Here is a 21859-nt window from a genome sequence, read left to right as displayed (position 1 = left end):
CGGATTCCCATCTCGTTGCAGCAAGGAGACGAGCGCGCTCTGTGGTGCTGGTAGACGTTTCGTACAGATCTACTATTTGCCTTTAACTACGTATATTATATTCGTACATAATAATATAAAAATTTAATTATTATGTTCCTTTCAATTCAAAATCGATTTTACCTAATCGCGTGTGAAAATTACAGCGTACATCACTATTCGTACTTTTGAAAGAAAAAAAAACCCAAATGGACTTTGTACATCGCTGGGTTTGAAATCACACTAAGTCTGGCTCGGCAAATTCAAGCCGCAATGAAAACACGTAATCGCCAGCTCCTGTCATGATGAAAATAGTACACAGAAAGAATTTAAATTGTTTTTTAATTAAATAACAAATGCGACAAAGAGTACTAACAAGGTACTAAACCATGAAAGGAAATACCAGGATTAACAGCTCCAACTTTATTTGTGGTGTTTGAACAATTAATTATTGAACAAATCGTCATTTTGATTTTGAAATCTGACGTTTCACGCGGAAAACGGTCGGAAGCCGATTGATGTTCGCATCGAGCATAGGAGCCGCTGGGCGACTTTTTTGCACGCAAGGGACATAAACTCTTTCCTTCTATCTCGATATAGTTCTGTGGTAGTTGCCCTTGTTTTAAATTTCATTGATGTCTATAAATATTATCACGGTCTTACAATACAAACCTCTTCTCCGTTATTGTACACCTAGTATGCCGAGGGTTGGAGCCGCCTCCGTACAGATTTATTAATAGATTTTTTTATCGGTATAAATAAATCAGTTCAGCGGTTTAAGCGTGAAGAGCTAGGTAGCGGTAAAGATACAGACAGAATTACTTTCGCATGTATAATATTACCTACTTCTATAGCTAGCTTCTGCCCGCGACTTTGTCTGCGTGGGGTGATGATAATGATTGATAAGGACTATCCTCAAACAATCTCCATATCAAATTTCATCTAAATGGGTTCAGCGTTTTAAGCGGGAGGAGGTAACAGAGAGTTACATTTATAATATTAAGTAGGGATAACCACCTATTTTGCTCGGAGACGTTTCATTTTTAATTCTGCGCAAAAGAACCGGAAATGTACCAACAAGTCTATATACCTACTACTAGCTGCCTTTGGTATACGTCCATGTTCCAAATATATGGATCTGAGAGTCGCAATAACTACACTTTTGAGGCCTGCCAGTAATTACGTAAGCACTGTTTTGGCCACTTTTGACCTTGATGCTACAGCTGCTTGTGGGCACTATTATCAGATTAACTTTTGCTCGCGACTTCGCCTGCTTGTAATGATACTGATGATATATGAAAATATCTGATGTCCTTCCTGTGGCTTTAAACTATCTCAATGCAAAACTTCTTCTAAATTAGTTCAGAGGTTAAACCATGAAAATATCAGACAGACCGAGGGGATTGTAATGTGGAATATCCTCGGAATTATCTTTTCTTTGTTGTCCTCAGATACTAAGCGAGAGCGAGCAGTTACGCCGAGAAGTGGATTCCAGCGGTCCACAGGACGAGCTGGAGTACTGGAAAAAGAGGGGAGCACAGTTTTCACAGCTGGTATCTTATTTACAGGTAATTGCAGGATGATTAGTAAACGGATTGATTCTAGATTAGATTCATATTAGATCAAGATAAACCGAATACTCTTTTGCCAGATACTAATTAAATTTGATGAGGATTAAATCAAGATATGCCGAATGCTGGCCATAATCTACATTTAAAAACTTCTGTCTAGTTTTGTTCGCCTAGTACAGACACGGCCAGGGCCGCCTCCGCATTTTAATTCTCTGCCGCGGGTGCTTCCAAACTTGGTGGGAAAATACATTGAAATTATACTAGTATAGTCGTACCAAGCTGATTCTTCACCTCTAACTTTGACAGTATTAATGGATGAAGTGTCATGTTTATATTTTCGACGTTTATGGTGACATGCTGTCCACACATTGCCATTGCAAAGTTTGTGGCGAGTTAGCTTGATCTGCCTTAAGTATAATTATAGTCCTATACCTATCCTTGCTTAGGTATGTAATTTAAAATCAGTCATTTTCCTGTAATTTTGTTAAAAATTAACCACTGATATCTTTAAATAAAAAAGGAGTTATTATTTATCGCGCCAGTTGTATAGCCCTATGTCTGACCCCTGACTACGGTGCTTCGCGGTAGCGGTACATACTTTACGTTTTGCTCGAGAGGTAGGGTTTATCTTTCATATCATGTCACAATGATCTCTACCCTAAGTACCGTATTTTTATTTATAGGACAACGAAGTCCAACTAACCCTAACCTGCCTCCAACTGGCCAATTCCAAGGTCATCAAGCTCTGGCGCGACACAGATCACAAAATCACCTTCTGCTACAACGAGGCCAAAGACAACGCCAAGTTCATCCAGGCCATGGAAAAGTGCTGCCATTCTTTGTACCTGGACGATCCGGTGAAGATTAAGGACTCGATATTGAGTCTGCTGCAGACAGTGCGGCTGATACATAGTGTGTCGCAGTTTTATAATACCTCGGAGAGGATTTCGTCGTTGATGGTTAAGGTAATTACTGGGTAATTATGATCGATTGGACGCTTGCGATACCTAAAGATTAAATTAGGACTTGAACACCGGTTGACGCTTTAGATTGCCTATAGCATTACGTTCTGGTAAGTTGGACCATAAACATAGGTTGCGTTGTTTTATCACACACAGTTCATATGTCCACCTCCTGACTCCATCTCCGTTCTCAGATCAGCCCAATGGTACCATAATACTGCATTTTAACCCAACTTACATATGTATGCGAAAACTCAGCTGAATCAGCTCAATCGAAGACTGGGAATAGGTTCAAATTTAACTTAAATTTGATTAGGTATACAGACACAGACAAAGGGACAGGTGAAAATAAAAAAAAGCTTGTAAATAATGAATAAAAGCTTGTAATAAATGTCTGTCTGATATGATTGCATTATCCGCGTACAAATAGATTAGAAGTTATTATATATATAAATGCTCGAAAAATTCTGCTTTTTTATACTTTAGCTTATTTTATGAACAGAATCATGCCGTTAGCAACTAAGAACATTGCTAGGCTTCGTGAAGGAGCTGGGGCGGTTAGAGTAGCTCTACCTCGTTTCACACAAAATATGGTTGTAGATTTGGGGAAAATGCCCAGAAGCACTAACTAGAATCAGGCGTTACTTTATGGAAATCTATACTAATAAAAAAAATATTACTCTGCTAATCCGCGAAAAGACAACCTAATAAGAGCACGCTCCTCATCCAACCTACAACTTTCAGATAACCAACCAAATGATTGAAACCTGCAAGCAATATATTACATGCCGCTTCAAGGAAACTATTTGGTCCCAGGACCGTGCCCTGGTCCGCGATAAGCTGATCCACTGTCTCAACCTAAACAAGACCTATAGAGAGACCTACTTGTTTGTCAAAAACCAGCCGTTTTTACCAAATACTGAGCAGTTCAGTTTCTCTGAAAACTATGTTTTTGGGAAGTTTGATACGTTCTGCAAGAGAGTGAATAAAATTATAGCGATGTTCGATTTGATGGAGGATTATAATAATTTGTTTGCGAAGAGGATGGAGGGGTTGTTGCTTGGTGAAGGTAAGGTTAATATAATATAAGGTAAAAACGGATGAGTGTGGCAGGCCTTTACATTGGCGCCTGTTTACACATTCAATTTCATTTCAACGTTAATTTTATTATTGTTTATATATATATAGATCTACCCCCGTACATTAATGCACTCACTGCTAGCAACCCTTTTCGCTACATACGGGATTTCACATGTTATCGGCTACGGCACGCGCTGGCACTGAATGTGACGTCCATAATGTGACGCAACAATATCGGCATTAGAATTTTACATCTTTTACATCTTATGAATACTTGGTAGTTACACGCGCTATTCCCTGTACCAAGAGGACTCGGCAACTGTCTTGCTAACTCAAACATTCAATATAAACTAAACTGACTATTATTGCGTTTGTATAAGGTTCGAAATGTTTAGCATTATGCGGCAATGACAGTTTTTTTTAGAATGGGCTAACTTTACACAAGCCTAACTTGTCTATCTTTATGATCGCCTGGTGGCGGCTGACATTGGCTTTTGTTTGAAACGACGTTGCAATAAAAACAACTGTTAATAAAACCGGCTAATTTCGGGCCATGCTCAATGTAAGGTTCCGTAATAGTTCCGTAGTTACCCGCTTGTCACAATAGGCTGCCTTGAATCCGGGATATTGGTGGTAATCTGTGTATAACAAGCAAAAGGGAGCTAGTGCGGAAACTAGAACTATACGTGCGTGTTTCGTAAATGAAAGGGCCATATGTACTGTAAAACGTTGTAAAATACACGTGCGAAAAGGTAATTGGCATTTCCTCCTTAGAACGGGAGACTTTTAGCAAAAACGGCTACGGATCATGTTTTTTCATAATTTTTGGACCTATGGTTTAAAAACGGAGGGGGGGGGGGGGGGGGTGGTTACAATTTTTTTTCTTACAGAGAAACTTTCAAATCATATACGCTTAATAAAAATATACTTTGAAAGACGTATCCAACGACATGCCAAATTGCAGCTTATTTCTATCACTAACGATCACGGAGTCAACCCGCGGACGGACAGACAGACGACCATGGCAAAACTATAAGGGTTCCTTGTTGACTACGGAAATTTATAATTTACCTTTACCTTTTCACGCTTAAACCGCTGAACCGATTTATTTATTTATTTACCCCCTTATTCATAAAACTTATTGTTAACTTTAGTAGATGTTTATGAATTTGTACAAAAAGCGAATGTCAAAAGGCATTCTTTACCAGTTTGCTCTACCGATTTAGATGAAATTTGTTAGTGACGGATTTGTTCCGATTTCCAAAATTGCCTATAAGTATATTGAAATATTAAAAAATGTATATAAATATTATTTTTATGTCACTAACATTTTTGCAACTACAATATTACCGTATCGATGACTACTCAAAAAGAACGCCCAGCGCGCGCCAACATGCCAATCGTTAACGCTTGGACTTATTTACAGACCTTGAGGAAGCGGTCCACGCATTCGAAGAAGCAAAGAAGGCAGTAACCAGTTGCCAGTACGACTATTTAGACTACAGGAACAACGAATTCGACAAAGACTACCAGGCTTTTGAGCAGAAGACGAACATGCTACGCGAGTCCATTGGAAACACTATAGAGGAGAACTTTTCCAGCGTGTGGGAGACGCCGCAAGGCATCAAGTTTCTGACCAGGTTTGAAAAGGTAAGCGTTTTGATAAGGATTAGGTTTTGGAATGGAAGAAAAATATGATATGCGAATCCATAGCGAAAACACTATAGAAAAGAACTTTGGCAGCGTGTGAGAGACGCCGTAAGGCATCAAGTTTCTGACCAGGTTTGAAAAGGTAAGCGTTTTGATAAGGGTTAGGTTTGGAAGACAAACATGCTACGCGAATCCATAAGAAATACTATAAAGGGGAACTTTTCCAGCGTGTGGGAGACGCCGCAAGGCATCAAATTTCTGACCTGGTTTGAAAAGGTAAGGTTTTGATAAGGACTTTCTGGTTTTGAAACTTAAGATAAACGAAGCTTCGCATAATACGCGAAGTCCATACTCGTAGATATCACCATTGCTAGGAAAACTTGGCCTGCGTACCGGAAACGTCGCAAGACATCAAGTTTCTTATCAATTTGAATGTGTTTATATTAGAACTACAGTTTTACGAGTAAGTTTATAAGAAACAAATAAAGAACATTGTAATTTTTTATCAGATATTCACTATCCCCTTTCATCATATGGTGGAACAAGTTCCTGTCAAAAAAAACAACGGGTTGCACTGCGGGAGTGCCGGCAGAAGTGAAAACTTGAATATTAACGTTGTGCATTTTTGATATTTTGGTGAAATTGAGTAGCAGTTTTATAAAAAGAGATAATTCTCTATTATACCTACGTAAATAAATTGTTTTTTTTTTGACATTATTACACAATTGTGGAAGATATTTTGAAATGAGAATTTTAGTGTTAATATATACAGAGTAATTCATGAGACGTGAGCAGGACTACAGCACAGCCCACACAATCAGTAAATGTTAATGAATCGTTCACCATCATATAAAGTACAACAATCACGCTTTTTTTCTGTTATTTAACTTTTTGGTAAGGAAAAATTTGAGTATCTACAATCATGGACACCCAACAACACAAAAATAGAATACAACACAATGAACAAAGATTAAACCTCTTTAACCGTTATTACAGCACTTTGATTATGAAGAAAATAAAATGTCACACTTGAATGAGATACGATTTTTCAAAAGTTATCAGGCTTCGAAGACATTCAAACTGCACGTCACCATGATGTTACGTATCCGACTTACGAATTTTCAATCTGACGGTCTCGTGACCTGCGAGTTTAACATTTTTTCCCTTTTTTCCCCATCACAAAAAATGCACAGCGCCGCTAAAGAAGTTTTTACTTCAAAAAAAGGTTTTTGTGACACAATTTTATTCCTGACCAGTACTTCTCAAATGCATGTCCATCAAGCACTTCTCGAGACGTTTCTAATGACCTTAAATTCGATATGTTTGTGTTCTTTGAGGAGTTCTTTTGGCTATCTTGCGACTGCATTATCAGCTCCATGATAGCATATTATTATTGTCATAGGAATTACAGAAGTATTTACTCCAAATTTAGGCTGGTTTTAGTGTCACGCTAACCGTCCGGCGTGTTGCTCCGCACCGGACCAATATGTATTAAGGTCAGGGAGCGTTCCAGAGTAAAGCTGACGGGTCCGACATGAACTTCATACAAATATGTAGTCGGTGTGGATCGCTCTGCACCGGGTCAGCGCGATACTAAAACCGGCTTTAAATTGAATCCGATATCAGGGAAGTAATTGAAATTTAGGTCACAAGATTTGGATCAATCATACAAGTATACGCAATGAAAATAAATAAAATTGTGTAATGTATTCATAGTTATGAACTCAACTGTACCATCGTCCGCACAGTTGACATACAATTATGAACTTTAATTCAATAAGTCCAATGGTCGATTTTAGAATGTTGTTGTTGGCGTATTTTCCTCGATATCGGTCTAAATTCTACAAGTAAACGCGAACATAGACATAAAATTTTAGAACGCCGTACCTAGCTAGTACCAGGACTACATGAGATTTGAGAGTTGTCTTAGAACTACATACGAGTACAACTGCAGCTTTGTCACTGAAAACTAAATCTTTGTCTAATTTGCATATGCATCGACGAGTGAATAGGAAGCGTGCATAGAGCTTTCATTAAAAGTGTAATAAAACGTGGTAACATGTAAATGTTAGATCGATGCCCTTAATATTTTTAAAGTAAAAACTTTTTTTGCGGCGCTGTGCACTTTTTGTGATGGGGAAAAAATGTTAAACTCGCGACAGGTCACGTGACCGACAGATTCGTCAGATTGAAAATTCGTAAGATGGACACGTGACCTGATCGAAAAACTGTTACACATAAATGATAGTAGGTACTTTTATACTGATAATTAAAGCAATTCGTGCAAAATTATTCCCTAACCATTCCAAAATATCAAAAATGCACAACGTTAATATTCAAGTTTTCACTTCTGCCGGCACTCCCGTTGCCGTTGTTTTTTCTACTCCAGCACTTCTATTTGTCAATTCTAAATAAAATTTGTTGACTCAAAAAATAAAAAATAAAAGACTATCAGTGATAAATCTAAACCAACTTCATTGGCGAGCCGGCGCTTGTCCATAGAATCATAATAGCAGTTTTATTATGAATATTCATACAATATATATGTTGTATTTTTAATGGTCTATTTTTTTATACTACGTATGTGGCAAACAAGCATACGGCCCGCCTGATGGTAAGCAGTCTCCGTAGCCTATGTACGCCTGCAACTCCAGAGGCGTTACATGCGCGTTGCCGATCCTAACTCCGCACCCTCAGCTCTGGCAGCGTTACTCACCGGCAGGAACACAATACTATGAGTAGGGTCTATTGTTATTTGGCTGCGGTTTTCTGTAAGGTGGCGGTACTTCCCCAGTTGGGCTCTGCTCTAGATCTGAATACATTCTAGTCTAGAATGACATTCCCTGTGCTGTGCCCTACCACACAAAACGAGATGACATTCACAGTGCCCATACCTCTCTTAAGTCTAGGCAAAGACCTACAAACCAAATTGTTTCTATAAACTTAAAATAGAATCCCTCCTGCTGATCCCTCTCACTATGCCCAGGATTATATTATAGAAACCTTCACTCCGTTCAGGATTCAATGTATGCCCACGCCGTAAATATATTGTCATTTTGCTTCCTTGTCACACAATCTTATTAAGCACCCTCGCCGTTCGGACATATCAGACTGCGAACTGTACTTAATGGAAACCACTAATTAAATTCAACCTGCATGTTGTGCGACGCAAGATCAAAGGCTTGCACCTACCAGGATAGCATAACGTTGAAGTGTTAAGTGCAATCATGTTGAAGGGGGTGCATCGGGCACTGGGCAGTGGAAAGTGGGTGGGGGTGGCCACCAGACCACCTCCTGTCTTTACTGACCTGCTGATAGAAAGTTGCCTAGTGATAACTGAAATACAGATAAAATATTGCAAACTTGTGACATTTTTGTATAATGACATTAATGACTAGAATAACTCTTACAGGTCTAAGCCTACAAAATCAGTAAATGTTAATGAATCGTTCACCATCATATTTAAATAAAACACGCAACAACAACGCTTTTTTTTCTCTGTTATTTAACTTTTTGGTAAAGACAAATTTAATTATCTACAATCATGGACACCTTTTTAGGGTTCCGTAGCCAAATGGCAAAAAACGGAACCCTTATAGATTCGTCATGTCCGTCTGTCTGTCCGATTCTGTCACAGCCACTTTTTTCCGAAACTATAAAAGCTATACTGTTCAAACTTGGTAAGTAGATGTATCCTATGAACCGCATTATGATGTTCACACAAAAATAGAAAAAAAACAATAAATTTTGGGGGTTCCCCATACTTAGAACTGAAACTCAAAAAATCTTTTTTCATCAAACTCATACGTGTGGGGTATCTATGGATAGGTCTTTAAAAATGATATTGAGGTTTCTAATATCATTTTTTTCTAAACTGAAAAGTTTGCGCGAGAGACACTTCCAAAGTGGTAAAAAGTGTGTCCCCCCCCCCCCCGTAACTTCTAAAATAACAGAATGAAAAATCTAAAAAAAATATATGATATACATTGCCATGCAAACTTCCACCGAAAATTGGTTCGAACGAGATCTAGTAAGTAGTTTTTTTTTAATACGTAATAAAAATTAAAAAAAAATTTTTTTTCATCAAACCCATACGTGTGGGGTATCTATGGATAGGTCTTCAAAAATGATATTTAGGTTTCTAATATCATTTTTTTCTAAACTGAATAGTTTGCGCGAGAGACACTTCCAAAGTGAAAAAATGTGTGTCCCCCCCCTGTAACTTCTAAAATAACAGAATGAAAAATCTAAAAAAAATATATGATATACATTGCCATGCAAACTTCCACCGAAAATTGGTTCGAACGAGATCTAGTAAGTAGTTTTTTTTAATACGTCATAAAAATTAAAAAAAAAAAATTTTTTCATCAAACCCATACGTGTGGGGTATCTATGGATAGGTCTTCAAAAATGATATTTAGGTTTCTAATATAATTTTTTTCTAAACTGAATAGTTTGCGCGAGAGACACTTCCAAAGTGAAAAAATGTGTGTCCCCCCCCCTGTAACTTCTAAAATAACAGAATGAAAAATCTAAAAAAAATATATGATATACATTACCATGCAAACTTCCACCGAAAATTGGTTTGAACGAGATCTAGTGAATAGTTTTTTTTTAATACGTAATAAATTAAAAAAAAATTTTTTTCATCAAACCCATACGTGTGGGGTATCTATGGATAGGTCTTCAAAAATGATATTTAGGTTCCTAACATCATTTTTTTCTAAACTGAATAGTTTGCGCGAGAGACAGTTCCAAAGTGGTAAAATGTGTGTCCAAAGTGGTAAAATGTTGAACAAGATCTAGCAAGTAGATTTTTTTTAATACGTCTTAAATGGTACGGAACCCTTCATGCGCGAGTCCGACTCGCACTTGGCCGCTTTTTTTGACGGAGTGGGAACGCATTTACGCACGGTGTATGGTACTCGCCGCTCCTTTCCACCTACAACACTTAATTAACAAAGAAAAAACCTTATTAACCGTTATGACATAACCTTGAGAATTAAATAAAATATCACACTTAAGTGGATCCGATTTTTCAAAAGTAACCAGACTCCGATGACATTCAATTTGTCACTTGTTATGGATGAAACATAAATGTCGTGAATAAATTAAAACTTTTTTTTAATAGTAACTCTCTCTCACTTTCCTAAATTATCCTGTAGAGCTCTGTCTAGAGCTCAAAAATGACCCCACGTGTATAGTTCATGTCATCCACGATGACGCGCAGATTTGTCAAATCTAACCTTTCATAACATGACAATACGAGTCAAGGCACACGTCTTCCTGAATGGCAGGATCTACACTGTGTTGTGTGCGACTCAACTGTCCAGAAGGCCTACCGCGAACCACGTTCGAAGTGCTGGCTCTCTGTTGCACTTGTAGATTCGTACGTAAGTGTGACAGGAAGACAACACGTCGAACGTGGTTCGCGGTAAGCCCTCTGTATCTCTTCATGCGGCATATGTCGTTTTTGAGTTAAACTAATTTAAATGACGTAACCGGTCGTGAGTCGTCGGCCTACCACTCCAAAGGGTATGCTGTATGCTGCACTCAGATTGACACTATGAATTTTATACACCATTGTAGTTGGCGACCAGAAATCATACTACAAGAAAAAAAAAATCTGTTCAGAAATTATGAGATCGCGGCGAAACGCGAATAGGTGAAAAGCTACAAGAAATTTTTGATTTCGAGGTATACGACTAACAAACGAATTTATTTTAGCTAATCAATACTTTTAGGGCCACTTGCGCAATTCCACTAACCTGGGATTAACCAGTAAAACCGTTAAACACTGGGTTAACGGTTTAACTGGTTAACAAATTGTACTAGTAACTATGGTATTTCCAGGTTTAACCGGTTTACCTGGGTTAGCAATTGGTGCAAGTTGCAAGGTGGTTGCACTATATGCTCCGACACGTGCTGAGTGGTATCCTCTTTGGGACAACAAATTACTAAAGTCAAATGTTAATTTTATGATTGTTGTTTGAAATAAATTATTATCATTTATAGGAACCGTGCGCGTTGGAGGGTCTGCCATCTTGTGGCCTGAATCGGAACAATAAACATGTAAATTTACACGTCACGTGGTTTGTTGTGCATGGTAGGTTCTGCCGTGGTTCTGCCATCTCGTGGGCTACATTGGAACAATAAACATCACATTTACGTCTCGCGCCAAAAATCTGACGGGTCCTGTGCTGCCTCCTATAGTTCATGCACGCTCCCTATCATATCATCATATCAATTCACACTCGTTCGTAAATTCTTGTTTATCTCAATGTACCTACTATCACCCAAATATTCGCGATGCATCGTCTTACGCAAAACGAAAGTGACGGGAGCCCTACAACGCAAAGTGAAGTTGTCTGCACCTGCAGTGACGTTGCCAGCAAACGTCCTTGAATGCAACGTTGCTTGTAACACGGGAACGTGTACATACTAGGCTATCATAGGACACGAAGAGTAATTTAGAACTGCAAGGAACGATTCAAAATTATAGGCAATGGCAATAAGCAAGGAATTTCTTGCTATTCGCACTTGTATCGTAATATTCTATTATTATGTCTATACCTCGGTTTTTTAGCATTAAAAATGACCACCCTATCTAGAAGTGTCTATTGTAAAACATTTTTGAAAAATAAGTCATGTACAGCATATAGCAATTATATCTTTTTTTTTATATTCTTTTAGTTTCATAAGTAATAGATACTAATAATTAAAGCGTTTTCAATAAAAATACACGTCAAGATCGGGTAGTCTTTTCTAATGCTAAAATAACGAGGCACATGAAGATTACTTTATGTTGGTTTTATTAGCTCGTGTCATTCACAACGACGCGTGCCTTGACTCGTATTGTCATGTTATTAAAGGTTATATTTGACAAATCTGCGCGTCATCGTGGATGACATGAACATGTATAGATAATGCTATGCGCGCGTAAGCGGTAATAACAACTCCACAGGTAACTTGGTCCTGAAATACTGCAACGTCGCGTTTCTGAAGGTCGCCGGTGCAACGTCGCATTTGTACCTAGGCACGTGGTATTTGTACCAGGCTTTCAGGAAAAATAGGAGTTTAACAAACTGCAATAGAGAATGTGCAATAACTTTGAGATTATAAAGCTTTCTACACACTCACACTTGGTGTTTTATTTATTGGTGTGAGGACCATCGTTGACAGGCAATCGTAAAATCAGGCAGATCATGAAATTCCTAGGCATTTCTTAACACGAGTAAATCATTATCTTTATTTCTAAACAGTTTGCATTTCTGGCATCTCCAGCAACCTCACGAACCTTATCCTACATATCTATTAGTTTAATGTGACTACCGACAAAACTTTACGCAAGAACTTACGATCGGCCTCGACTTATATGTATAAAAACTGAATTTCTTTGTTTTCCACAGATGTTTGAATTATGAATGCCGTTATAAAATCGAATTCGATATTATTATTACGCAATCGCAATTATAACATTTTCACTGAAATATCTGTTGAACAGTTCATGCTGGCCGGAATTTTTGTTTTTTTAACGCATGTATGTATATACTTAATTGAACCCTTAGTGTAAGGCCTGAGTGGACGCTCGAGTTGGGCGGGCAGCGGGGCGGGGCGTGCGGCGTGCATTTCAAACAAATGCAAACGTATAGGAGCGGCCTAAGTGCACGCTGCTCAAATCACTTAAGAGCCCGACGTCACGCTGCACGCCCCGTCGAACGCTCCGCTTCGAGCGTCCACTCAGGCCCTACACTTAATTTCGAGGGATCGAACTCACAACCTAGACTTTTGCGAGCCAAATTAAGGGACCAGATATATTGGAGCAGCCGAGGTGCTCACAAATATCTGAACACAACACTGTGTGTTCAAATATTTTTGAGCACCTTGGCCGCTCCGATATATCTGATGCCGACTGTATTCGTTTTCTTCTTACCTTGCCTGCATCTATCACGACATTCCCTCTATCTGTACCAGCAACTCATGAACATACAGGAGTTAGGCTAAACTATGCTTGTATAATCTCACCAAGTGTATCGCTTCATTCGGTCCAACATAAGTGTCATCTCCAACTATCGTTTATTGATATGGAACTTGAGGTCAAGTTATATTACGAGCAAGCTCGCAAATGGATACAAGAATTAAGCAAATTAATATAGGTACGAGTATATTGTTTTTCTTTTTAAGCTGTGCGATCACCTATAAGCCTTTTTGAGCTGACTGTAAGACTAAGTAGATTTGACCTGCTAGTATGAGTTGCGTTCTAGTGCGCGACTCCATACTTCTAGTGCGACTTTAAGTATGGACTCGCGCGCGAGAACGCAACTCAACATGGTAGACGGTCTGCTTGGGCAAAAATGCTTCCGTATGTCCGGAAGTTTCTCCTCTACAAATCGCAATTCTCAACCGATCGATTCTCCTGAAAATTTGTGAGCAGGTTCAATGATTATAGGTTTAGCCTGTGTTTTCTGTCATATAAATACCTACCTACCTTTCTGTACCCAATAATGTAACCTAAATACCTAGATTTTAACTTTAATTTTTTCATTCCAGGTTAGTCAAAAGATTCAAATAACGAAGTTAAGCGAGAAATACGACAGAGTCCTGCGCTACTGCGAGAAAGAGGTTGATAAGATCACCAAGATGTTCAAGAAGCAGAAGGACGATCCGCCGCTGCCAAGAAACTACTCTCCTGTCGCCGGTGAGCATGTATCTATGTGAGAATTACGACCTAACAACTCTCAGACTCGCTTAAGACATTAAGTTGAGCGAGAAATACGACATAGTCCTGCGCTACTGCGAGAAAAAGGTCGATAAGATCACCAACATGTTCAAGAAAAAGAAGGACTGCTGCTGCCAAGAAACTACTCTCCTGTGGCCGGTGAGCATGTTTCTTGAGAAAAATATTGTAAAGCCAGGAAATTAGGGAGTCTGCTAGCTGGCGCGGGTGTCCGGAGCAGACACACGCACGCGGGAGCGAGCGCACCAGTTAGCGTCAGCTATTTTTCATTATCCCTAGCTTGCTAGCGGACGCCCTTAGAAAGATCCAAAAGCTATGACGCCTCGCGAAACTTGAGATGGAAAGTAATTGAACATTGACCGGGACCTTTATCATTTTGCTAGTACGGCTATGGAATGCTTGGTAAGGATCTGAAAATAAATGAAAATTATACATGTTTTCGTCATTATTTTCTATCGAGTTAACATTAATCTTTCAGATTTTACCGTTGAAAATGTAGTCTAGTTTCCGTGAGAATATTTTCATGGTATTTTGCTCTTAAAACATGTAAAATTTCAGTATAAAAACATTTTGCATTGGCCCCCTTTCGAGCTAAATTTTATCCCTCGGGACTGTTACCAACTGTGTGGGCTAAATTTTCACTACAAATACCAGGAGATAATAAAAATGAAAAGCCTTTTTATACAAATGTAACGAGATTAAGAACAAACAGGTTTATTTATCAAGGAATATAAATATAGGTTTTAGCAATTCTTTGTCGTAGAGTCTGAAATAACTTTCTACTTATTTTCAGATATATCCTTTATACTTCAGAGAGTGTGATTGAAAGCTAAATTGCAGATATTTTCTTAATTCTCATTTCGAAGCACCTCTATTCCGATATAAAATATTAGTAGACTGTACATAGTCGATTTACCTACAGCTCTTTTCATTTGGATTTCTTGTGGAAGCCAATTACAATACAATACAATTCAGTGGATATTTTTTGAATTGCATTTTTTTTTCCGAATTGATTCTTTAGAAGTCGGACCAGGCGAGCTATTATTATATTTACACATCTAGGATTTCATAATTATGAGGAGGTCAATTGCAAAAGTTTCGTACAACTTACATGGCGTTGTTGCGCTTAACTATTACTCTAAAATATATCAACCAACCAACTTCAACAATACCTCTATAGTATAAAAGTTCGGAAACAGCTGCCGATGTTTGCATGACTTTAACCCCCAAAGCAAAAAGGGGGGTGTTTAGTTATGTTTGACGCCAATGTCTGTTTATGGCATCGTAGCTCTTCAATGGATGCACCGATTTCGATGTGGTTTTATTACGTGATAGCGAGTTACCCTCCGGTGGTGCTTAGCTATGTTTGATACAAATCAGTCTCATCAGAGCTCAACGAGGGGGGGCGGGTTTAGGGTCGGCAACGCGCATGTAACTCCTCTGGAGTTGCAGGCGTACATAGGCTACGGAGACTGCTTACCATCAGGCGGGCCGTATGCTTGTTTGCCACCGACGTAGTATAAAAAAAAAGCAGTTTAAAGAGTACCAGCTCTTTTCCATAATGATGTAAGGCATTTTTGTCATAAAATGGAGTTGAAGGCGTATGGCATACCTATCTACAGCCAATATGATTTTTTTTTAATTTGATAGTTTTTTTATTGAAAATCTATATTTATACGTATAACCTACAAAATAATAATAAACCCAATCACAAAGAGAACACCCCATATTCTTACAAAAGACATAATTAAGGACTCAAATATCTGCTGCGGTCAGGCCAGCTAATAGAAATATTATGGAGAGGTTTGTATGTAGCAAGATTTTGCTTTATTGAGCTTACTGTGGGACTTACTCAATTTGTGTAATAATGTCCTATAATATTGATTTATTTACTTTCTTGGAGGCATTGATAATCGAGTGAAGGTGAGCTTTGTGACGGCCCAAAACCCTGACTCTGAGCGTGTAAAAAGGGTCCTTATTATCTTTTAGTTATTTTATTTATTTGGTGATCAAACAGCTGTGATGTTAGCATAAAACATGATTGCCAATTATACAAACTCACTTAGTAGTGCTGTGTGGGTGCGCTCAGACGGAAAGCTGAAACACTGGGTTCGTTTTGGCTCTCCACAAAGTTCGGTCTTCGTCTATCGCAGGCTCGAAACTCACTCCTTTGACTTTAAGAAGCTGGCTAAAACTTCACTGTCATCGAAAAAATAGGGATCCTTAGATGGAATATAGAAAAGTATTTTCCCCAAACAACATAATATTAATTAACTATTTTGTGCCAATATTGCAGGCATAAGCTATTCAACACAACTTATATCTCACGACAAAATTTTCCTAGACAAAATCCAATGGAATGGAAGACCTTTAAAATAGGCTGGGCAGCTAGAGAATTAAAGTTTTTGAGTAATTTTTTAATTATAAATTGGTTACTTATCACCATGTGTTCATGTTTAATTTTCGTTTCCAGGACGCATAAAATGGTCCCGCTGTCTCCTCCACAATATGACGGAGACCGTAGAGAGCGTGTCCGCGCACCCCGTGTTGCGCGCTCTGCCCGCCGCCATGGACGTGATGAGGAAATACTCCAACACAAGGACATTAATCACTAATTACGACCAGTCTATGCGCGCCGTCTGGATGAACCAGAATGTGAGTAGTCAGTTCGTTGATAATGTCTCCATAGTCTCCAGCGATGCATTAGTTATCTCTGTCACGACTGACTATATGTTCAAAGCGCATATAAGCGTAGATAGTGTTGTCTGTGTGATCTCTGTCAGTGTTAACTATACGCTTATATGTTTGTATAAAATGGTCCCACTGTCTCCTCCTCATGACGGAGACTGTAGAGAGCGTGTCCGCGCACCCCGGTTTGCGCGCTCTGCCCGCCGCCATGGACGTGATGAGGAAATACTTTAACACCAGGACGCTTATAACCAACTACAATCGTTTTCTGTGTGCCGTCTGGGTGAACCACAACGTGAGTGGCCAGTGGTCGATGAAGGTTGATGAATTCATGATGTCTCCAGCGAGTACTTCTAACTCTGTCGTGACTAACTATATGCGTGCGCGAAGCGCATAATGTTATCTAGAATGAAGTATGTATAACATTTCCCATTACATCGAGCATAAAAAAATTTAAAACTTTGATCAACACTAGCCGAGGTTCTAATTATGTAGTTACAGATGTAGTGAATAATCCTTTCCCATCGTATTTTCTCGGAATCGTTCTTATTTTTCATGTTACTTCAATCAACCTCAGTACTTTTTGTATCGAGACTGACTGTACCCCTAGTGTAACTTTGATCGACATCATAACGTGACGAACGCGTTTGCGTTAAGTCTCATTTTGTATAGGATTTTGAGGTTCCAAAACGTCCCGCTTGGCGCGCTCTTCCTAAATCCAATACAAAATGAGACTAAACGCAAACGCGTACGTCAAGTTTCAAAATCGAATTTAGTTACACTAGGGGTACTGAAATAGCAAGACACGTGTTCGTGCGTTTCCGATACGAAAATAAATACGAAATATCTGTACTCATCTGTACTCACTTCTAACTGAGTCTTTGTACTTAAGCAAGTGAGATAAAACTATTTATTGATTACATATACACAGGTTTCACTTTCTATGACCTAGATCTAGATAAGGTTAGTTAGGAACAACTCCTCAATAACATATAGTCCTGGTAACTACTAGGTATGATAGTTCTAACAACCTATATCTATGTTTGATGCCTTTCTATGCTGGCAACGTTCTATGTACACGGTGTTTTCTTTTAAGGTACGTTTTCTTCGGGGTATGGCTAAGTACATTTAAGGAAACTAAATGGCATAGTTCATTTGCAGTATATATATACTCGTTTTTTATAATGGCGTTGTTATAATACGAACTAATAGGTATCTAAATCCACCGAACAATTGAAAACTATGACATATCAATGACATTTCGAATATTGATCGACCGAGATAGTACTTGCGTTAAGTAGCAAATATATAAACTCATACCAGACACTAAATTGAGAAAGTTACTTAATTTAAGCTCAGGAATGCAGCCTTGAAATTAACAGACTTAAAACAAGTGTATGGGTTTTACTATTTAACTGGAGGCATGGTTTGTCGTCTTAACAGATAGATAAATGGGATGCAGCATGCAGCAGATCGGTTTAAAGTAAATTTAAACTTATGGTAAAACAAACAGAACCCAAAAATATAAACTTAATATAAAAGACTTCCCCCCTCATCATCCCCTCCCCATGGCATGGTCGCAATAACGTTACCGGCGTTAGCGTTACCCCTCTGCACCTCAGACATAGCCTCTGGTCAAAGCAAGCGCTCGCCTTATGATCGCCTGATACGCCTATCAGCTGGACCGATATTTCCCTGTAGATATATATATATAAAAGATATAAATAAATACTTAAATACATAGAAATCATACATAACTCAGGAACAAATATTTTTTGATGACCTCACAAATAAATGCTCTTACCCGGATTTGAACCCTGGACCTCCTGCTTCTTACGCAGGGGTAGGTCACTACCGACTAGGTTAGAAGGCCGTGATATTACTTAGAAAAAAAATGCAATATTTTTTGTCATAAATTTCATTTTTGATACAAGGTTTTATCACCGTCTTTTTTCAACAGCCAACTAATACCCCAAACACAATTAGGTTGCGTTTGTTTCATCACAGAGTTCCCATGGCCACTTTCATCATCAGATCAGCTCGATGGTACCATAATATTACATTGTCATCCTGTATGTGAAGTTTCACCTCAATTGTATAAAGCGTCGTGTATAGGAAGTGTGTCTAATTTATTTAGCTTGCAATATTTGTCCCACACACACATTTTAAACATAAAAACTCGTACACAAAAGGAGTTATGAATGTTATGATCTACATTGTTTAATGATATATTGTCAAATATTCTACAGCTCTGGGACGTGGACGACTGCCTAAACAACACCTTGCTGAAGATCGATGACGCTGGCCGCATCAGCGTCAACCTGGACAGCACTGTCAGGTTACTGATCAGGGAGTCTGACTGCTTAGTGAAGATGGACGTGGAGCTACCTATAGTTTGCCATTCGCTGTACGCTAAGAAGAATTACTTCACCCTTGTCAACGATTCTTTGGAGGTAAGTCTTCTTCTTTGCCTTGCCTTTTCTTAATTAATTTGGGGTCGGCTCTCTTCGTCATTCCATGTGTAAGTGCGAAAGTGACAGGTATAGTGACAAGTGATAAAAATGCGACCGTGCTACAGCTGCTGGACAGCACCTTCAGGTTACTCACACGGAGTCTGACTGCTCAGTGGAGATGGATGTGGAACTACCTATAGTTTGCCATTCACTGTACGCTAAGAAGAATTACTTTCAGTCGTCAGCGATTCTTTGGAGGTATGTTTTCTTGTTTGCCTAGCTTTTTCCTAATTCATTTAGGGTCGGTTCTCTTTGTTAGGGCCGGATTTCTGGCTAGGCCCACAAGATTCGGGCCTAGGGGCCCAGGCAACCTAGCAATGGTTTTAAGATGAACAAGGGGCCGCCCTAAATTCTAAGTGCCATATCAAGTGCCTAAGCCTCTTCGTCATTCTTGGCCAAGCGTATCCGTTTTGGGTCGTCATTTATTTGGGTTTCCTTAACCTTTAACTGACGACCTATACGTCTCACAGACGTCATTACTTTTATTTTGAACTTAACTTTAAAACTACGCAACTCTAGGTGCTCCCCCTCCCGCTACCTTCCCCGTTCCGCGTTGCTAGCCGGCAGTCGACACCACGAGCCCGGCGTGTTTTAGTGCACAAACTCATAGTGTCTTATTGACGTTACGTCGGTTTTGATGGTATTTTTTTATTATTTCAGAATGCCTAGAAGGAAGCAAAGCATTTCTAGGAAACGAAAAGCAGCTCGAGCACCTCCTAGGTATCCAAAACGAGTAAGGCCTTAAAAAATTAAGATGAAATTACGGGCATATAATAACAGAATGACCCGTGAGTTACGACTCTAGAGCGACTCATTGAACCCGCTGATATGCCCGAGCCCCCAGCTAAAAACGACATAAATATGGAACCAGAGGTTCGCAAAACTTGTGCAATATCTCCAAGCCGCCTAAAAAGACGTACGAAGTACTCTTGTTGCAAATGCAACAAATCTAGGTATGTGCCTTACGTGCGCCTTCAGATATGCAGTGCAAATTGGGCCATGAAATGTGCCAAGTCTGACTGTTGTCATTTTTTTAATGTTTTTATTTAGAGGTGATTTTATGTTTTCAGTATGTTAATTAGTTCAAGAAGTAAGCGCTAATAATGTTTTTTTGTTAGATTTTTCATAATTATATGAAATATCGAGACTAATCAATGTTCCTAAAATTTAGCGTTAAGATTTTGTGATCTCTTTATTAAAGTCTGTTAATTCTCAAAATAAAGCTGGTATTATTTCCATTATTCCTTAATTAATTACCTTTAATAAGTGTTCACGCAATAAGAAACCTAAAAAAAGTAGCATCTAAATTGTATTATTATAAACAGTATAAATAAAATGTACGTCTCTCAGACACCACATCGGTGTAAGTGCTACGTAAAAACCAGGTCGGCAGTTAAAGGTTAAGGCCGTTGTTAATAATGGATATCATAAGTCATCGATTCGATTACTAGAACGCTGTTCTAGAATTGACGTGAGTTCTAGTTTAAGTCGCTTTGACAAAACTTTTCAAATTACCTGTTTTATGTGTATGACCGTATATTTCAGTGAAGTTACAATGCAATGAACTGGACCTGTCATAACCGCATGTTTTTCAAATTCTCCAGTTCCTCCTAGAAGACTATCTCCGCACCGTACGCCGAGTGAAACTCGAAGTCCGCCCTCTCTTTCTGCCGCAAGTGGTCCGCCTTTCTTCCCTCCTGCTCCCCGGGCTGCGTTCTGTGTGTTGGACAAGCGAGGACTGGGAAGAATTTATAGAAAGGGCCAACGCTGCTATCAAAAGCTTTGATGTACTGATTACTAGAGTACATGATATTTACTCGAATCGTATTATATATGTGCTGTCTGGTATGCAAGAGGTTACTCTAATTAATTTACCAGGTAAGCTATTTTTTTTCCTACCCATTTAATGTCCCATTGCTGGGCAAAGGCCTCTCCCCTTGATCTCCATGACTCCCGATCTAGTGCCTCTTCCAGCCAGGTGACACATAATTTTAATTTTCTAATGGACTGTTTGACACATGTTCTGTCATCATAGCAGTATAATTGTAGTAATAAATAGCTAGTGGTATAGCCTAGGAACATGACGAGCAAAATTTTAAACAGAAGTCTATTTTCAGAGTAATTAAGGTAAAAGGCAAAACCCAGCGCGACGGTCATATCTTCCGTCGCAATAAGTTTCACGTGACGGGCCATATCTTTTACTTCCTTCTAATTTCCTGGCTTTACTCGTACCATATTATCAATTAAAAATTCATATTAAAAATTCTCACTTTTTTGCAGAAGAAACACCATGGACGGTTGACGAATTTATAGAAAACGTGGAGACGGGCTGTCGGTAAGTTATTGACCGTAGCGATAGCGAAGGTCTCCGCTTTAAGCTCGGGCATTTTGCTTTTGTATGTCCGGATGTTTCCTCTGCAGGTTCCGAGTAACAAACACATATTTCTGATCACGACTTATGAATCGCCCTGTATACATGTTTTTTTTTCGTTTAGCATTAGTTGATACGAATTCGATATTCATCGATAATCGTTTAGAAAACACCAATCGTAATTACTTGTGAATTTTTACGGCGATCTCTGTAAGCCGGATGGTCTTGGCGCGGGGCTCTGTTTTATATTGCGCCGAAGAAAACTACTG

At 38.9% G+C, this 21859-nt stretch overlaps 1 protein-coding gene across 1 annotated transcript in view; it reads left to right on the top strand.

Moving 5' to 3' along the window:
* LOC133520725 (dynein axonemal heavy chain 5) overlaps positions 1-21859 on the top strand; it is an 82509-nt gene that overhangs the window by 10707 nt on the left and 49943 nt on the right. The window contains exons 7-15 of the mRNA XM_061855379.1: positions 1470-1586; positions 2273-2554; positions 3296-3620; positions 5058-5281; positions 13832-13979; positions 16492-16673; positions 18956-19159; positions 20824-21097; positions 21500-21554. Of these exons, the coding sequence (XP_061711363.1) occupies positions 1470-1586; positions 2273-2554; positions 3296-3620; positions 5058-5281; positions 13832-13979; positions 16492-16673; positions 18956-19159; positions 20824-21097; positions 21500-21554 (1811 nt within the window). The remainder of the gene's footprint in view (positions 1-1469; positions 1587-2272; positions 2555-3295; positions 3621-5057; positions 5282-13831; positions 13980-16491; positions 16674-18955; positions 19160-20823; positions 21098-21499; positions 21555-21859) is intronic.

The sequence above is a fragment of the Cydia pomonella genome, chromosome 1 (genome assembly GCF_033807575.1).
Source record: "Cydia pomonella isolate Wapato2018A chromosome 1, ilCydPomo1, whole genome shotgun sequence".
Classification (NCBI taxonomy): domain Eukaryota; kingdom Metazoa; phylum Arthropoda; class Insecta; order Lepidoptera; family Tortricidae; genus Cydia; species Cydia pomonella.
This window is presented reverse-complemented; position numbering and strand designations above follow the sequence as displayed.